Raw genomic sequence first — 17644 nt, 5'->3', positions numbered from 1 at the left:
CAAAGGCCTTTCTGTGCCTGCTAATTCTACACCTGATTGAAACCCTACTCTCCTCTCTACTATCACCTCAGCCGGGTTTGTTCTGGAAGGAGAGATGAGCCCACTTGTCCTTAGGGGCTTGTGCAAGGGCAAACTCCAGGTGCGACTCTAGGGGGAAAAGCCCGCTAAACCTTTCGGTGCCATGAGGCAGTAGAGGGTGTTTAGATTTGCTTTTTAGCTTCTTGCTCAACACACAGGAGATGGTCCTTCAGCAGGGCAGCCTAGGTAGCAAAGGCACAGGGAGGTGCACCATTCATTTGAGTTGACCTGAAAAGGTGTTGCGGAAGAAAGGGAACGCAGAGCATCAACCTCAATGCTCGGAATCTGAAGGGGAACGGGGAACCTGGGAAGGGCAGTCACTGAAGACCTTGCAGGCTTTACTTAGTAATTATTAATAGTAGTGGTTATCACACACTGGTGCATAACAACAGCTGATCCAGCACAGGTGGGAGGGTACTCTCAGCCGGTGCCGTGGCTTAGCTGGTTAAAGCGCCTGTCTAGTAAACAGGAGATCCTGGGTTCAAATCCCAGCGGTGCCTAGGCTTGTTAGGAGAGGTAAATTATTGCTGGGGTACACCCACCTCTGGAAGGATTCATGTCGCACCTTAAACGATTCTTCTTCTTACCAAGCCAAGCTCACTCCTTCGATGTTTGTTGTAGTGAACTTTTAGTATGAATTTGGAGGCAAACATTCAGTTTGCTTTCAAGATGGGAAGCAGACATCTTATGACGTAGTCCTCAGAGGCATGGGGAAAATGGACTCTGGTTTTGGCTTTCGCTCGTTTTGTTGGGGCCGGACTGCTGTTTGGTGAAAAAAGAGGTGGGAAACCGCAGCTCCAACCCGAAGATGCGCGCATGCGCAGAGGTGGGGCTGGCAGGAGGCGGGCACATTGATAGGCAGCTATAGTTGTGCAGGCCCTAAACTGCACGCGGCTGTGATGGCCGAGTGGTTAAGGCGTTGGACTCGAAATCCAATGGGGTCTCCCCGCGCAGGTTCGAATCCTGCTCACAGCGTTAGTAGTTTTGGTAACGGATATTGCTGCCTCCAGAGGAAAAAGCCAGTTTATTTTATAGTTCTTTCTTTGGAGAGAAGCTGAGCATTACTGTAAAGACCGCTTGAACTCGACCAGCGCGCCAGCGCCCTCTTGCGAGGTTCAACCTCCTGCTGATCTGTAAAAGCCTTTTTACTGACAATTTCGATTCATAGCTCTACCAAACTCAGGTGGTTTCTAGGTGCTGCTCAGCAATCATATTACCTTCCCCTAATCCATTCACCCTCCTACTCTCCTATACAACTATTTCATTCCTTTTTTAAAAAAACCCGCACAACATACATCCCCCCTCTATCTTGCCTTAGATTTTCTTCCTGTTTCATTGGGAAAATAGAGCATTCCAAAGTTTCCTTCTGACACCCACATACACAACTGCCTGAGCCTGTGACCACACACTCTTCTTCCCCCCTTCGCTATTGTAGGTCATTTCCACCAAACTATGAACAACCTCTACACTGTAGATTCCACACCCCCTCTGGCTTACTCAAAGACAGTGTTCTTTTTGCTAAATATTCACATTTTCCTCTACTGGATTATTCCCAGCAGCTGAAACAGTGTAATTTCTCCACTTAGAACAAACAAAAGCCGACCGTGGCGGCGCACAGTTGTAACCTCTGCACTACAAGGCGAGACCCTGTCTCAAAACACAAAAAGCAAAAACGAAAAAAGGACAAACAAGACCACAAGAGCAGTCTGTTACGGCTTAAATGTGTCCCCTAAAATGTCATACCATTTTTTTTTTTTTTTTGGTAACGGGGAATTGAACTCAGGACCTTGAGCTTGCAAGGCAGGCGTGGCACCACTAAGCAAATTTCTATTCTTTATAAATTACCCCATCTGTGGTACTGAGTCCTTGAAAGACAGAACAGATTAAGAAACTACCTTGAGCCAGGCGTGGTGTTGCACACCTGTAATCCCAGCACTCAGGAGGCTGAGGCAGGAGAATTCCCTCAGCTACATACTGAGACCCTCTTTCCAAAAAAACCCAAACCAACTCCCCCCACCCCCCACCCCCCAAAAAAACCCTACCTTGACCCCACACTCTTCTATTAATCTATTTTCTGTGCTCCCCTCTATAGCAGGCTTGAGTTATTTTATACTCAGAGCCTCTCCACCAAGGTATCCTCATGGCCATAAAAACCATCCTTGTTAAGGTTACCAAATGCCCATCACGTTGCTAAAACCACTGATTACTAGTTAGCAGTGGTTGACAGATGCTTGTCATCTCCTCTTCAAAGCCAAGAGAGAGGCTGTGATCCCAGCACTAAGGAGATTGAGACAGGAGGCCATGAGTTCAAAACAGCCAACCTGAGTTCAAGGTTGGCTTGGACTACATAGTAATCTATCTCATTAAATGGAAAAGGCATTCATTCTTTCAATTGGTTAGACTAAAACTTTTAGAATCATCTCTGATTCTTCTCTTTTCAGTCAACATTGAATCAAGTCAGCAATTTCTTTTAAAAATATGTCAAAAATTGGCTACTTGTCACTATCTTCATTCCTACACCCTGGTCTAAACACTGTGGCCCTAAATTACTGTAGTATTTCCTAAATTATTTCCTGACTTCTACCCCCTTCCCCTTTTGGTCAGGGGGATTGAACCCATCCCCTTGGCATGGAGCTACACCCTCAGTCATTTTATTTTTTATTTTGAGACAAGGTCTCACTGAATTGCTAAATTATCCTGGCTGGGTTTGCAATCTTTTTGTCTCAGCCTCCTTTTTCTCTCTCTCTCTCTCTCTCTTTTTTCTTTTAGACAGGGTCTAGTATAATCCAGACTGGCCTCAAATTGACGATGTTTCTGCCTCAGCCTCTTGAGTGCTGGGACTACAGGTGTGTGCCACCACACCCAGCTCAGGTTTCCATTCTCCTTCCTAGTTCCTTTTCAGGTTTTTTGGGTTTTTTTTGCAAGTTAGTAGAGTTTTTATCAAAAATAGGGAAATAGTAAGAAGAATAGCTCCTGGATTTCCAGGAAGGGTCCTCAGTGGGTGGCCCCATGCTACTCTTAATACCTTGGGCATTAAAACATAAATCACATGAACCAAAGTAAACCACTCCTCCTTTACAAACAATTAGATTCTGTCATTCCTCTTCAAAATTTTTCAATGGATGTGTCAATATAAATTCATGGTTTTAATGTGTATAGATATAAAAATAAATGTATACCACCACACACACCACACACACTCCCATTTCCTAACTCTGTCCATTGAGTGAGCCTAGAAGCAATGAAACTCCAGTAGCAAAAAGCACTCGAAGAGCCCAGACGTTGTCTACTAAATACCACTCTCTACTAAAATGAACCGGGCCTCCTTAGAGAAAAGGCTGAATCTAGGACAGGTGCTAGGGAATTATCAGATTATCTTGGAATATTTTGTTGCACCAGAATGTAAAGAAGTGCTCAAAGAGCAGAGTATTTGGAAACAAAATCAAAAACAAAAAACAGGAGCTAGGGGCTACAGCCAAAAGGGCTCCCACTGGCTAAGTCTGGGACAGTCTGAGAACTAAAATAAATGATGATTGTGATGGATTATAACTCACTGGATAAACCAGGTGTGATGACACATAGACCTGTAATCCCAGTGCTTGAAAGGCTGAGGCAGGAAGATTGCTGGGAGTTCAAGGCCAGCCTGAACTACATAAGACTGTCTCAACCACCCCCATCATTGAATAAAAGATGAATCCAAAGTTTTTACCAATATAAAATCATAAATAAGATTTGGAAAGGAAAATTTCTTCTTATAGCAAACTGCCAAATAATTACTATAGAAACAGTGGTTAAGTTAGAAAGCAGCAAGAGATTCCAAACTAGTGAGTGAACTTTTGATGGAGTATGAGTAGTAAAAAGTCTCTGTCTTTCCATGAGTTATATATTAGTTACTAGTTAGGTATGATGGCCCACACCTAGAGTTCCAGCACTCTCTTAGGTTGAGACAGCAGGATCCCAAGTTCAAACTCAGCCTGGGAAACTCAGCAATTTAACAAGCCTCTGTCTCAAAATAATAAAAATAAATGAATAAATAAATAAATAGGGCCCCAGATTGTAGATCAGTGTGAAGACCTTGGGATCAATCCCTAGCACTATTCACACACACACACACACACATGCACACAACATAGAAACCTGGTGAATACCATTTTAACCATGGCAACGAGGACAATATCTGAGCTTTGGGATGAACTGACGTGTATCTTCTGATGCACTGAGAAAACATTTTTGTGTTGATGGTCCTACCAGAAATGCATGAACTCAGTAACTTGAATCTCACCTTGATGAAGTATCAGAGAAACCAACTTTTTTTTCTTTTCTTTTCTTTTTTTTGTTTGAGAGAGGTTCTCTCTATGTAGTTCAGCTTGGGCTTGCACTCAATATGTAGGCCAGGCTGGCTTCTGGTGTGTGCCACCATGCCTGATTTGAGAAACCAAATGAAAGAACAAAAGGGCCCTATATTTCAATTTTACCTCCAAATGATTTAGACAATAAATATTTTGCATCCATATACTAGTTGGCAAGAAGTGATAAAGCAAATGGAGCAAGTGCAGACACTCAGTGGACCTGAGAAAGGAGTACACAGGGGTTCCTTGTACCATTGCTGCTTTTCTGAAAGTTTGAAATGACATAAAAATTTCCAAAATAAAATGAGACCAAAACAGTGGCAGAAGGACCCTTTCATGACTTCTCATTTTACTGAAGGCTAAATCCTTACCACACCCAGAAGGTCCTATCTGATCTTCTCCCACCATGTCACCTCCCACCACTCCTGCACTGCCACCTCCCTCCCAGCCTGCCCAGCCCACTTACTGCTCCCTGTTCCCTTGACAAGCCAGGCTCATTGCCAGCTTGAGGCCTTTGTGGTAGCAGTTCCTTCTGCCTGGCATGCGCTGCCCCACCCTGCCCCCTCACTCTTAACTTCCACCTTCTCAAGAATCCTTCCAGAACCAGACCATCCAAGATGACACTTCTCACTTTCTACTCCTTTCTCTACTTTGTTTTTCTCCATAGCACTTACCATCTGCCAAATGCTATTTTTTTCATAAATTCTTTTATTGGTACCTTTTAGGTATACAACATGTTTACATTTATCATTGGGTGCTTGTATCTGTGCATGATGTATCTTGGTTCTTAATTTTTCCGTATTACCTGTGCGCCCTTCCCCCGCTCCACCCTGCCCTATTTACATAGACTTTGTTTCCATTTTTTCCTGTTGCCAAATGCTATTTTTAATTAATTAAATTTTTTTGTGGTATTGTGCATTGAACCAGGGGTATTTGACCATTGAGCTACATCCTGAACCCTTTTTATTTTTTATTTTGAGATAGGGTCTCCCTAAATTGTCCGTGCTGGCTGTGAACTTGCAATTCTTTTGCCTCAGCTTCCTGAAGAGCTGAGATTACAGGCAAGCGTCATGGTGCCTGACCAAATGATTGCTTTGTATAATGTATGTTGACTGTGTCCTCTATAAGAAGGCATCTCTGTAAGGACAGGTACCATTGCCTGTTTTGTTGGAGATTGGTTATATTGCTCTGGAGGGCACAGAAAGAGCCTAGCTCACAGTATTCACCCTATAAATATGTGCTGAAGAATGAATGTCAAGTTTCTGAGTCCTTTGTATCTGGGGGGCTCACAGCTTCTCAAGTGCTTTTGCTGTCTCTTCTCTTCTGCCTGGGTCTGTGCTTCTTCCTCTCTTTAGTGTCAATAGCCAAGGTGTACAGGGAACCAGGACCTGAGAGCTTGCCTGTGGCCTACAGATCTGTCAGGCTTCTTTCCTTGGCCTGGGAGCCTGGTCCTCCTACTTTCTAGCCTCCAAGGCCCCAGGACTCAACTCTTCAGGAACTCTCCTACCCAGAGGGTCCCAAAAAGCCAGGCTTCCTTTTTTTTTTTTTTTTTTTTTGGTACCAGGGATCAAACTTGGGACCTTGTGCTTGCAAGGCAGGCAGCAGAACCACTGAGCTAAATCCCCTGCCCAGCCAGCCTTCCTTTTGAAGAACTGAAGAGAGGAAGCAAGCTTGGAACCCAGGCTTGGAGAGAAGTCAGTGGGAGAGGGGAAGCTGAGACTCCACCAGCTGTGCCTTCTGTGTTCCTCAGGGTCCACCTCCCTGGAGGCCTCCAAAGGCAGATCAAGAGCTCCTCTCTTGCCAGGGCAGCCAACAAGAGGCTGGAGGCCCAGCTGCCTGGACATGCAGTGTTAGGCTACTACATGCACAGTCATAACCAGAATGCTCACAAGCATAGGCCCTCACTGACACAGAAGTGCATGAACTGCATGGAGAATTCTACACCTTCAGACACAGACTGGTGACAGGGGTAGGCATACTCTCACAGGCCATACCTACACCAGAGCAATGAAGTGCAGAAAATCAACCAATCTGGGGGCAGCTCTAGGTTTTAAGGGCCTGAAGATTCTGCAATTTTTTTTTGAAATTAAAAAAAAATACAGTTTTATTTAGAGTGAAATAAGAATACAACAATTTACAGGGCCAGGGATTTAGCTCAGTGGTTCCGGCACCTGCCTCACAAGCCCAAGGTCCCGAGTTTGATCCCCAGTACCAAAAACAAACAAACAACCCCCCCTCAAAAAAACCAACAATTTACAAATGTGAAAAGCTGACAAGCCAGAATTGGTGGTGCACTCCTGTCACCCAGCACTCTGGGTGGCTGAGGCAGGAGGATCACAAATTGAGCCCAGCCTGGGCAACTTAGTGAGACTCTGTTTCAAAAAATAAAAAGGGCTGTGGATGTAGCTCAGTGGTAGAGTGCTTCTGGGTTCAATTCCCAGTATTGGAAGTAAGATAATGATAATAATAATTTAAAAAATAAGCTGGATGTGGTAGCACACACCTGTAATTTCAGAACTCTGGGAGGGTGAGGCAGGAGGATCAGAAGTTCAAGCCCAGGCTGGGCAACTTAGAGACTTAGCAGGCAAGATCCTGTCTCAAAATAAGAAATAAAAAAAAAAAAGTCAAATGCCATGAAGTCCAGAAAAATAACTTACTAGTACAAACTGCCTACCCACCTCTGTAATACTTTCCTCAGAGTAGCTATTGGCTCTGTATATTTCATATCTTGTTGCTCTTCTACCACCTAGGTACTTACAGTACCAAGAGCTACTGGACACTGTCCTATCCCATGTGCTGTGCCCCCTCACAACTGGGAGCAGTGACAGTGGTTTTCTGGAAGCCCCTCCTACACAAGGTGGCTAGGCTAAGGTAAGGACATGAAAATGACTGAAAATCATGGAAATATATTCCAAGAAACTGCAAATCCAACATCTTCCCAACTCACCTCCATAACCAGACCAAGTCCAACACATGGAGAAAGCACAATGGAGAAGCAGCTAGAGGAAGTGGAGAGACCACTTGGGTGAATATAGCTAATGTTTGGGAAATGTACAGAAGCCCCTGGCCCTGTGAACACCTGGCGGGCACCTTCTCCAGGGTCTGTGTAACTAAGAGTTCCTGGGCTTCATTAGCTTCTTGGTGATTTGGCCTGTGCACTTGATTGAAATTCTTAGTCCACATCTCAAATGGGCTCTCATTTGAAAGCCTATTCTCATAGCCCAGGTAGCTTTTCTACCTCTCAAAATGAGTATTTCATGTCTTTCTCCTCAAATGATTTGTGGCACCTTTCATGCTGGTAGGAATACCCAAGATCCTCCGGGTGGGTAGATGCCAGTGCAGGTGCAGAAAACAGCTTCAGCAGCAGGGACGACCCCTCACCTATAGTGAGGGGGACAGGTGTGGGCCAGCAGGTATGGGAAAGAAGCCTCTCCTGAAGAACAGTGGACCAGGGTAGGACACCAAAGTTATTATTATTTTATTTTTAGGAGATGCTGGGGGGGTGTCTCATGACCTTGAACTTCTGGGCTCCAACGATCCTTTTGCTTCAGCCTTCTAGAGCATCTGGGACTATAGGCCAGTACCACTGTGCCTAGCTCCAAGGTGATCTTTGAGACAGAAGTCAGAGAATATAGCTTTCCTGGTGAAGATTCCCATTGCACTTAGACTGAAACCCAAGCGCCTTAGGAGCCTCTGTGGCCTTGTGTGATAAGCCAGGGCTCTCCCATCTTATTTCCACCACCCCCAAATTCTTTAGCCTAGATTCCTTGGCCCTCTAGCTCCTACCAGCAAAGCTTTTTCCTATCTCCTGGCACTTTTTTTTTTTTTTTTGTACCCGGGATCGAACTCCAGACCTTGTGCTTGTGAGGCAGGCAGCAGCACCCAGGCCCTCTCATGGCATTTAAAGCTCCTGTCTCTTTTACTTGGACTCCTGGCTGGCAACACTGGGCCCCATTATCACGTCTTCCTAGAAGCTCTCTCTGACCACTGGGACTACAACAGCACTAAGCTCTATTGAGGCCAGGAAGGAATGGCCTGCTGGTTCACGTGGGTGGAACTCCAGCCTTATAACCATTTGAAATTATCCTGTAATATTTTCTGTCTTTGGTCTGGGCTTCAGGAATGCCCAGACCGGATGTGCCTTCTACATCTCAGCATACAAGATATAACCAGTGTATAAGATGCACTGAATAAATATCAAGCTAGTGAGTAAATACAGCAGCTGCCCCCACAGACAGACAGATGCCCAAGTTGTTTGGTAATTTCCTTCTGGGACCATTGTCAAGGCTTAGAGCCGAGAGGAGAGCATGGCCTGTCATTGACACAATCCCGACAGAGATCCAAACTGTGGCCCAGATGAAACAGGCGAAAAGAAGTAGGAGACAGAAACCAGGGACAGAGATACAGACCCAGAGATAGAGACCAAGATACAGTAAGACTCGGATTCAGCCTCGGCGGCGCCCCTGAGACCTGGGCCTCAGCCGGAGACAGTGCCGGGAGCGGGGCGGAACGAGCCGAAAGAGAGCAGACGCCGGCGCAGCGAGTGTGGTACCCGCACCGCCCGCGTCCCCTCGCACAAGTGGCCTCGGCAGGTGGCCGCGCGTCCTCCCGCCCGCCCACCAGCGCGACACGTGCTGGATCAAAGCGACCGGGAAGGGGCGGGGCGGGGAGTTGTCGGGAACCGGGAGGTGCGAGAGCGCGAGCTTCCCAGGGGTTGGCAAGAGCGTGGGAGCGCAGAGTCCTGGCGGTGACAGAGACCAGAGAGACCCAGAGACATCTCGGAGACACCCAGAGACATACAGGCAGAGAGATAGGAAACAAGTCGAGAGATTCGAGAGGGCCAGACTTGGGGCGCAGAAGCAGGGGCCGTAGAGGCCACTAAAGATCCAGAGCAAAGAGACCCCCAAGCAGCGGCCGCTAAGAGATCTGGTAAGAATGTGAGCGACGGAGTCACCAAAAAGCCTTCAGAGACCCGAAAGATGGCGAGACAAAAAAGGCCCAGCCCCATGGGAAAAGGAAGTGCGCTTTGGAGAACAGAAAATAAGAGGGAGAGGAAGAGAGGTGGAAAGAAGAGCAAGGGATTTTGAGTGTGGAGGGCGGGGAGAACTCCTCCCCGCCGAGAGTCGAGAGGACCCCCGGGGCAGAGATCCGAGTGCGGCGTCCTTTCTCAGGGTCACGCCTGTGGAGGTGCGGGCCAGGGTTGGAGGGAGGGCTGTGGAGGCTGCAGGACCTCGGGGTAGGAGCAGGGGCATGCGGGGACCTAAGAAATCAGGGTCTAGATCCGAAGCTTCCAACTTTACAAGAGCTAAAACGCTACACTTATCACTAGGTAGAAATGTTGAAACAAAAACGCCATATTAGAAGTATGGTTAAATGAATTTTTTCTTCTTTAAAAAGGAAAGCGGAAAAAAAAAAAAAAAAAAGGTAAGCGAAAGAAAAGCAAGAGCTGCATTGGCCGGGAATCGAACCCGGGCCTCCCGCGTGGCAGGCGAGAATTCTACCACTGAACCACCAATGCGAGACATAGAAGACTGTTCTATAGTACTAACTTTGTATGAGTCTGAGGCTAACTCGCCTAGGCAGAGGGCTGAGATCTCATGTCCAAGGAAAGGATGGCCCTCAACGGTTCACGTGGGTGGAGCACCAGGTCATTCTTCCTCTCGCCTGGATCCGGCCACCCGGCCATAAAGTTACTCCATATGGCCAGGGGCGGCCCCACACCCGGGTGCGAACAGCCCAGGCCCCAGAGCCTCGCGTGCAGGTGAGAAAAACTCAACTCGAGCCCAGGTTCCCAAGGAGGGGGGCGGTGGGGGCTGCTGAGCCCACACATCTGCCCTCCCATTTGGCGGAGGTAGGGGAAGTGGGATGTGCTGGGGGCCCTGATCCCAAATGGGAACCCCCTTCTCAAGATCTGGGGCCCTTCAGGTTTGGGCTTTGGCAAGGCAGTTTTTTTTCCCCTGCGAAAAAAACTAAGGTGTTCAGGGGGCGCAGGAAGGGCTTGGAGGAAGCCCCACTTGTCTCTGACTCCACAACTATCTTCTGTCTCGGTTTGTAACCCTGTCTTTCTGTCCTTGTCCGTGGCACTCTTTGTCCCATTAAATCTCTGATTTATTTTCTCAGGCACTTCGTCCTGAAGTTACCGAGTGTTCACGCATCCTTTTGCAGAGGGTCATGCTCTTGGTTTGAGGTGGGTGTTGATCCCTTTTTTGGATCCCTCTTTTGCCCCTTTAGAAAAACTGCCTGCTCCCTGCTCGCCTCCAGTTAGGAAGGGCCTCCAACCGCCAGCAACAGGGGCACCCTGTGTGAGGTTTCCCATTAGCTGCGTTCCTGCGTTAAGTTTTGAACCAAATATTTGTAAGTAGAAAGATCTTTCTACTCCGACTCGGGTTTTAAAGATTTGATCCTTCTTCCTTGAAGCTCCCCTTGCTCCCCCTTAGTCCAGTCATCTTCAAGGAAATCCTTTTCCCGGTGCACCTACTCCCTTTGCTTTTAAAATAGCACCTTGACGACACATCGCCCTTCCACTAGATCTGCAGGGATGAGGTGGACCTCTCCTGCCTTCCTCAGTTTGAACTGTCCAAACCTAGATCAGGGCCACGTGCCCACAGCCAGCACGCAGTTGGTGGGGGAATAGAACAGTGCGCCTCTTCCACCACCAGGCAGAGCCCCAGTTGAACCAGGCCAGCACCCTTGGGTTGCAGTTATCCCTATACCGAGTGGGAAGGGAATTTGGGTAGACAATTTACAGTATTTAGCCTGGAGGCTGAGGGGTGCTAATTTTATTTCCGTGTTAGTGAGGGTACAGTGAACATCCAAGAAAGTGCAATTCTAGGAAAGCTCTCTGAATTTCACCTCTGAGTTTAGTCCCCAAACACTTAAACTCTATCTCCCCATAACATTTCTCCTTCTTTCAGCTGTGTCCCGCTTCATTATACAGCCTTATGGTCCTTAAACCAGCCGGTGTCCATTCGGCCCTCACTTCCCACACTCTCAGGCCAATTCCTCTCCTTCCCCTCCCCCCCTTCACCCCTCGGCTTTCCGGGAGCCTCTTGCGGGGTCCCGGCCCCGCAGGATCCAGGTGCGTGCCGAAGGGGGCGGAGCCGTGGCTTATCCCTCCTACCCCGGCGCGGCGGGATATAAGGACCAAGGCGAGCGGACCCGGTCCGCGCCAGGGTCTGGAGGAGCAATGGTCACCCGGGATAGAGCTGAGAATAGGGACGGCCCCAAGGTGAGAGGCGGGAGGGGAGGGAGCAGAGGTCCTTGGTCCGGCCTGGGAACTTGGGCCCTGACACCGTGGATCAAGGGTGAAGATGGGGAAGCAGGGCTGAAAGGGGAGAGGTCCCCGGGGTGGAGAGGATCCAAGGAGCCAGGCGCTGGAGAGGAAGCTGCAAAGTTTGATGAAGAAAGGGACAGGGTCAGAGCAGGACCTGCGAGAGCGGCGGAAGCAGAGGTCTAGCGGCTTGGGTAATGCGGTGCCTTAAGGGGGCGTGGGGAAGGAGGGGACCAGAATTTCAGTAAAATAAGCAAGAGGGAGCCAAGGAAGGAGGCTGGGAGAGGGGGGAAAATAGAGCCCGGGCCCTAGTTCCACTAGGGCTGTGAGCCAGAGCTGGCCCAAAGTAGTCTTCATAGGCGGCCTTGGGGCTGGGTTCCCGAGGTCTGAGACCCCATGGAAGACTTTGGTAAGAGCAGTGGAGAAGGGGGACTGCCTAGACCGCTTTGAAGGAGAAGAGGGGGGGCGGTCGCGCTAGGTGTCTCCCTTTCTACACTCAGGGCCGCCCGCTCTGAGCCCCGCACCGTGCAGCCCACTTGCCTGGGCACAAAGAGGGTCCCAGAGTTCTCCACTGAGACAGAGACTGCACGAGACGGAAACATAGAGAGAAAAGAGGAGAAACACAGAATGGGGAGGAGGGAGGACGAGACTCAGAGAGGAGAATACAGAAGATCCGGGAGAGAGAGGAGGCGAGCTTCAGAAAGGGATCCCAGGGGCGGTGGGAGGGGGAGTGGAGAGGGTTGGAGTGGGCCCGGCCCTAGGCAATCTGGGGTCCTGGGGAAATGGAAAGAGGCTCTCCCAGCGGCGGGATCCGGACGCCGGCGCGGCAGCTCTGAGTCTCGGTCCGGTCGGCCCGCTCTCCCTTTCCCGCTGGTCGCAGATGCTGAAGCCGCTAGTGGAGAAGCGGCGCCGGGACCGCATCAACCGCAGCCTGGAAGAACTACGGCTGCTACTGCTGGAGCGGACCCGGGACCAGGTCAGTCCCTCCGCCAGGTACAGACCCCCAAGCATCCGCTTCCCGCTTCCCAGGGCTTCCCACTGGGGTAGGGACACAGGCTGACCCGAGCCCGGTCCTTGGGATCCCATTCCAGACTCCCCACGCTCTCAGAACGTCGGGTCTGTAAGTTTCCCGTCTGGTTCTGTAAATTTCTCTCCCAGGGTGGGTCAATCACGCTGTACCTTTCTAAATGTCCCCTTCACCTCCCCTACACCCCCAGATCAGCCAGCTTCAGTCCGGCCGGTAGTGTTCCCTCCCTGGGTTGCCCTTCCGACCCCCTCCTCACACTCTGAGTACCGGTTCCACGCCCTCGGCTTGGACGGTTTCAACTCAGGGTGGGACAGGACCATTCTTGGTCATCTCACTCCACATCCGGTCGCGCGTTCTGGGGGCACTGCCAGCTCCCGTTCCCGCCCCTCCCTTCTTCCCCCTGCCACTTTCCCCCTCTCTTCCCACCCCTTTCTGTCTCTGCGCCCTCCCCTCCCATCTGTAGAACCTCCGGAACCCGAAATTGGAGAAAGCGGAGATACTGGAGTTCGCCGTGGGCTACTTGAGGGAGCGAAGCCGGGTGGAGCCCCCGGGTACAGAGCGGGGGTGGGGCAGCGGAGGGTGGAGGGGACCCCTGGAGGCTCGGCTGGGGAAGCTGGGGCAGCCCTGCTGTGGACGGTGGGCTCGGGGAGTGGCAGGCTCTGCTCCTAGGCGAGGTTAATAATACCCGCGCGTGTCTGTGTCTGTGTCTCCCTCATTTTTTCTCTCTATCCATCCATCTGGCTTCCTGTCTCTGTGCGCCCGTCTGACCTCGGTCTCTCTGCGCCCCGCCCCTTCCCTCACCCCTGCTGGGTCCCTGCCCTGCCCGACTGTCTTCCCGCTGGCCGCATCCGCCGCCGCGGCTCCAGGGGTTCCCCGGTCCCCAGCCCAGGACGCCGAGGCGCTCGCCAGCTGCTATTTGTCCGGCTTCCGCGAATGCCTGCTCCGCTTGGCGGCCTTCGCGCACGACGCCAGCCCGGCCGCCCGCGCCCAGCTCTTCTCCGCGCTGCACGGCTACCTGCGCCCCAAACCACCCCGGCCGGAGCCTGTAGATCCGAGGTCCCCAGTGTCGCGCCCACCGCTGGACCCCGCCGCACCAGCCCCTGGCCCCGCGCTGCACCAGCGCCCCCCAGTGCACCAGGGGCCCCCTAGCCCGCGCTGCGCTTGGTCCCCATCCCTCTGCTCCCCTAGCGCCTGGGATTCTGGCGCGCCGGCGCCCCTCACCGGACTGCTGCCGCAGCCACCGCCGCCTTACAGACAAGATGGGGCGCCCAAGGCCCTGTCGCTCCCGCCACCCGCTTTCTGGAGACCTTGGCCCTGAGCTCTGGGGGGTGGGGGCGGGGGCGGGGGCGGGGGCTGGGCGTGGGGTAGAGACTCCAGTCCGAGGGCAGCAGAGGGATCCGGGCGTCCGGGCGGGGCGCGCGGGCTCAGCGCGCGGGTGAGATGTGGTCTATATTAGAGTATCTATATAAATATATATTTCCTGGTTCCTGTCCCTTTTCCCTGACCCCGTCCACCCTGCGGCTAGGATTGTACCTTCTCTGCCCCAGCTCAGTCCCAGTCCTTTCCCAAGTCCCTAGTGCATGGAATAAAGTGGTTGGTTATTAAATCCCCGTGTGTCCCGGAGCCAGGGGCCTGCCTTTATCTCGGCGTCCACGCCCACTTTCCCTTCCCTTCTGTCTCCTACCCCTAGTCCTGCTCTCCATGGCCCAAGCCCCGGGGCAGACAGGTAAGTAAAGAGAGCAGAGCGGAGACTAAGGTTAGGTCTGAAACCAAGAGGGAAGCGCAGATAGGATAAGGGTGAAGGGATGAAGGGATGGGGCCTTTAAGAAAAGCCAGATAAAAAGAAAAAAAAAGTTACTGAAATAAAACCGACTCTGGTGGGATTCGAACCCACAACCTTTGAATCGCCTTTTTCGTCACTAGAAGTCCAATGCGCTATCCATTGCGCCACAGAGCCACTTGGTGGGTGGTGGCTTCTCACAGCTTACGGTTACCAGAGTGGGGAAGGGAAAGGATAGTTGGAAATTGGGCGAGGTGTGCCAAGAGCGCGAGGTTAGGCTCCCGGAGGCCAGTGAGGATGAGAGGAAGCCTGCTCAAAGCACGTGAGCCAGGTGGGAGTGAGGGTGCAGAAGGGTGCGGGAAACAAGGAGGGAGAGCAAACAAGAGCGAGCAAGAGTGCAAAGCTCCGGCTGCCCGCTTGGGGAGTGCTTCCAGCTCAGGCGCACTGCACTCCCTGATGTGGTCCCAGCAAATAAACTCGTTTTGTTGTAAATTTCGGTGTCTGTTTTCTCCGGTTTATCTTTTTTTGCCAAGCGGTCCAGGGTTTGTTCCCCGCTCCCCTTTCTCCAGGGTTTCGATGGTTCCCCAGTCCTAATTTGAAGGACGTGAACAAGACGGTCAATTTGGCATTGTCTTCGCCTCAATTTCTGCCTTTCTACTCTCTTAGGAGGATAATGGGGACCTTACGCTTTCATGCAGGTAGCGTGGCCGAGCGGTCTAAGGCGCTGGATTTAGGCTCCAGTCTCTTCGGAGGCGTGGGTTCGAATCCCACCGCTGCCAGGCCAACGTTTTTTCCGCTTTTATGAGGACCCTAAAAGAGCAGTTTCAATATCCACTTTCTTCTGCTTAGTCTTCTAGAAGACTATAGGGTCTGTATCCGTACTCCAAACCAAGACGTGACGGAAACTGACGAAATAACCTATGTTTCTTCGTAACTCATCTCCATTTTAACATGTTCAAACATAACATTTTAATATCACAATTGGTACAACTTCCAAAATATAAAAATGATTTTCTAAACTTTCTCCTTCATCTGTTAACGGAGATGTCAATTACCTAGCATGAAACAAGAACAAGCTTCTAACTTGCTTTTGGTTTAAGTTCTCCGGTGAAAAAGAGCATGTCACACACAAAACAACAAATACAGTGGACCCTCAGCTTACGACCGGCCTGACATACGAGCAACTTGGGTTAACTAGGTTAATGGAAGGTTCATCTATCTCTTGTTGTCGATAACGTGTACCCAGGTAAGCATCCAGATCTCAGATGTATTGACTTAGTTACAACCAGCCCTCGAGAGCCGATCGAATTCATGAGTCCACTATAATATAGAGCCAAAAAGTGAAAGGTTCCACCGAGATTTGAACTCGGATCGCTGGATTCAGAGTCCAGAGTGCTAACCATTACACCATGGAACCACTACCTACCCTCTTATCCTGAGATTTTATACATTTCTCAGCATTATATTTTGCCTATCTCTCCAACCTTGTCACTTAGCCAAAATACAACTACAGATGCTGAATCTAGTAGACATCACTCCTGAGCACCCGAAATGTGAATTACTATACATTGTCAGCTGCTGAGGTTGAAGGCTATATGAAAAAGAAAAAATTTCACTAATATTTAAAAATATTGATTATAAGTTAAGATTTTGGAATATTTGGTTAAGTAAGATATACTATTAAACTTAATCTCTCTGAATTTTTAAAACTCTTTTTGATGTAGCTACTACAAAGTTAGCATTCACATACATAATTTGCACACATACCGCTCTAAAACATCTCCTCTTTATTATTCTAAATGAAGCCAGGTACAGAAAGACAAATACTGTATGATCTCATTTATTTGTGGAGTTTAAAACAATCAAATTCACAGAAGTGGAGAGTGGAATGATGGTTACCAGAGGCTGGAGAGCTGGACAGATGTGGTGATGATGCTAGAGAGCACACCTTCAAGTGGACGGGAGAAATAATGTTTTAATGTTTATTACACATCATAGTGACTACAGTTAATAATTACGGGTTATGTATTTCAAAATTTCTGACAGTAAATTTCAAATGTTCTCACAAATAAGATTTTGAGTCGATAAATGTTAATTAGTTTGATTTGGTCAGTCCACATTGTAGATATAACTTTGTACCTTATATACAATAATAATTTATCAATATACAATAAAAAATTAAGAAATAAACCAAGATCATATTTAAAAAACTCTTTTCCTCCACTTTCATTCTGTACTTCAGAAATTAAATGACTGACTCAAGATCACTGTCTTTTGAAAAAAGGTAACTACTTCTTGTTTTACTCTTTTTCATCGCTTTGTTCAAAGAACCCCAGTATATTTAACTATCCCCCAAAACGCGACTATCTTTAGATGGGGTAAAACGTAAACGCCCGAACAGGGACTTGAACCCTGGACCCTCAGATTAAAAGTCTGATGCTCTACCGACTGAGCTATCCGGGCTCTTTAGAAAATAGTTCTTCCTCTGCCTAGAAGAGTTCTCTGCAGACAAACGGGCAGGCTCGCAGAACGTATAAATGTATGTCTGGGCAGAGGATCGCAGACTCTGAAGAAGCGTGAGTGGCCCCGACACAGCTGTTTACGTTTTCCCCGCCTCCCTGCCTCAGATTCCCTCACCGACTGTGGGACACAGGAGCGAGAGAGCAGCGGAGGTTGGATCAGTATCTTGCGGTGTCGGGACTGGCCGAGCGGGGTCGCTGCGGACTTCAGTCTTCCCACTCTGTTCCCGGGCTGCTGTAACCCAAATCCCGGACCCTCGGGCACCCAGGCTCCCTCCCACAGAACTGCGGGGTGAGGGCAGACCTGGAATGCAAAGAATCCTCCATGAGGCCTCTACACCCTTTGTGCCAGGACTCCACTTGTTTGCTGACCCGCCCTATCACAAGGGAGAGGTTCGGTCCGTTGTGCCAAAGGATGGGGACAGACACCGAGCGTGGGGAGAGGATGGATGTGGCTGTTCCTGACCCTCCTGTCACGTGCCGAGGTGTGTGTACGGCTCTCCTGCATGTGGCTGCAGTCACCTGTGCTGTATGACTGAGTGTGCCTCATCCGTGCATAGTGAGTCACACATGGGTGACTCACGTGTAGGACAGTTCTGGCTGGGAGACAGGAGGAAGGCT

The 17644-nt window shown here is 49.8% G+C and overlaps 1 protein-coding gene and 7 non-coding genes across 9 annotated transcripts; 4 read left to right on the top strand and 4 right to left on the bottom strand.

Annotated features, from left to right (window-relative positions):
• Positions 1-21: 21 nt before the first annotated feature.
• Positions 22-14045, top strand: Hes7 (hes family bHLH transcription factor 7). 2 transcript variants are annotated; one of them, XM_087191792.1, is made up of 6 exons: positions 22-9356; positions 9825-10188; positions 10548-10614; positions 12578-12673; positions 13188-13275; positions 13591-14045. In XM_087191792.1, exons 2-6 carry the CDS (start codon positions 10025-10027, stop codon positions 14040-14042), a joined length of 867 nt encoding a protein of 288 aa, XP_087047918.1. In that variant the 5' UTR covers positions 22-9356; positions 9825-10024; the 3' UTR covers positions 14043-14045. The 2 variants fall into 2 exon arrangements, with proteins under 2 accessions (XP_087047918.1, XP_087047919.1); XM_087191793.1 differs by having other exon boundaries at positions 11342-12673.
• On the top strand, positions 505-578 carry Trnat-agu (transfer RNA threonine (anticodon AGU)). The gene has a single exon. It is a non-coding gene; the product is annotated as a tRNA-Thr (tRNA).
• Positions 972-1053, top strand: Trnas-cga (transfer RNA serine (anticodon CGA)). Its single transcript has one exon. It is a non-coding gene; the product is annotated as a tRNA-Ser (tRNA).
• Positions 9875-9945, bottom strand: Trnag-gcc (transfer RNA glycine (anticodon GCC)). The gene has a single exon. It is a non-coding gene; the product is annotated as a tRNA-Gly (tRNA).
• Positions 14046-14593: 548 nt separating the features above from the next.
• On the bottom strand, positions 14594-14681 carry Trnar-ucu (transfer RNA arginine (anticodon UCU)). The gene is given in 2 exon segments: positions 14594-14629; positions 14645-14681. It is a non-coding gene; the product is annotated as a tRNA-Arg (tRNA).
• A 520-nt stretch (positions 14682-15201) lies between these two features.
• Positions 15202-15283, top strand: Trnal-uag (transfer RNA leucine (anticodon UAG)). The gene has a single exon. It is a non-coding gene; the product is annotated as a tRNA-Leu (tRNA).
• A 566-nt stretch (positions 15284-15849) lies between these two features.
• On the bottom strand, positions 15850-15921 carry Trnaq-cug (transfer RNA glutamine (anticodon CUG)). The gene has a single exon. It is a non-coding gene; the product is annotated as a tRNA-Gln (tRNA).
• Positions 15922-16894: 973 nt separating this feature from the next.
• Trnak-uuu (transfer RNA lysine (anticodon UUU)) lies at positions 16895-16967 on the bottom strand. Its single transcript has one exon. It is a non-coding gene; the product is annotated as a tRNA-Lys (tRNA).
• Between the last annotated feature and the right edge of the window lie 677 nt (positions 16968-17644).

Source organism: Heterocephalus glaber, unplaced genomic scaffold (assembly GCF_053883595.1).
Source record: "Heterocephalus glaber isolate CG9 unplaced genomic scaffold, H.glaber_assembly_v1.0 deba00001564, whole genome shotgun sequence".
NCBI classification, from domain to species: Eukaryota; Metazoa; Chordata; class Mammalia; order Rodentia; family Bathyergidae; genus Heterocephalus; species Heterocephalus glaber.
Note: the sequence above shows the minus strand (reverse complement) of the source record. Positions and strands in the feature narration are given on the sequence as shown.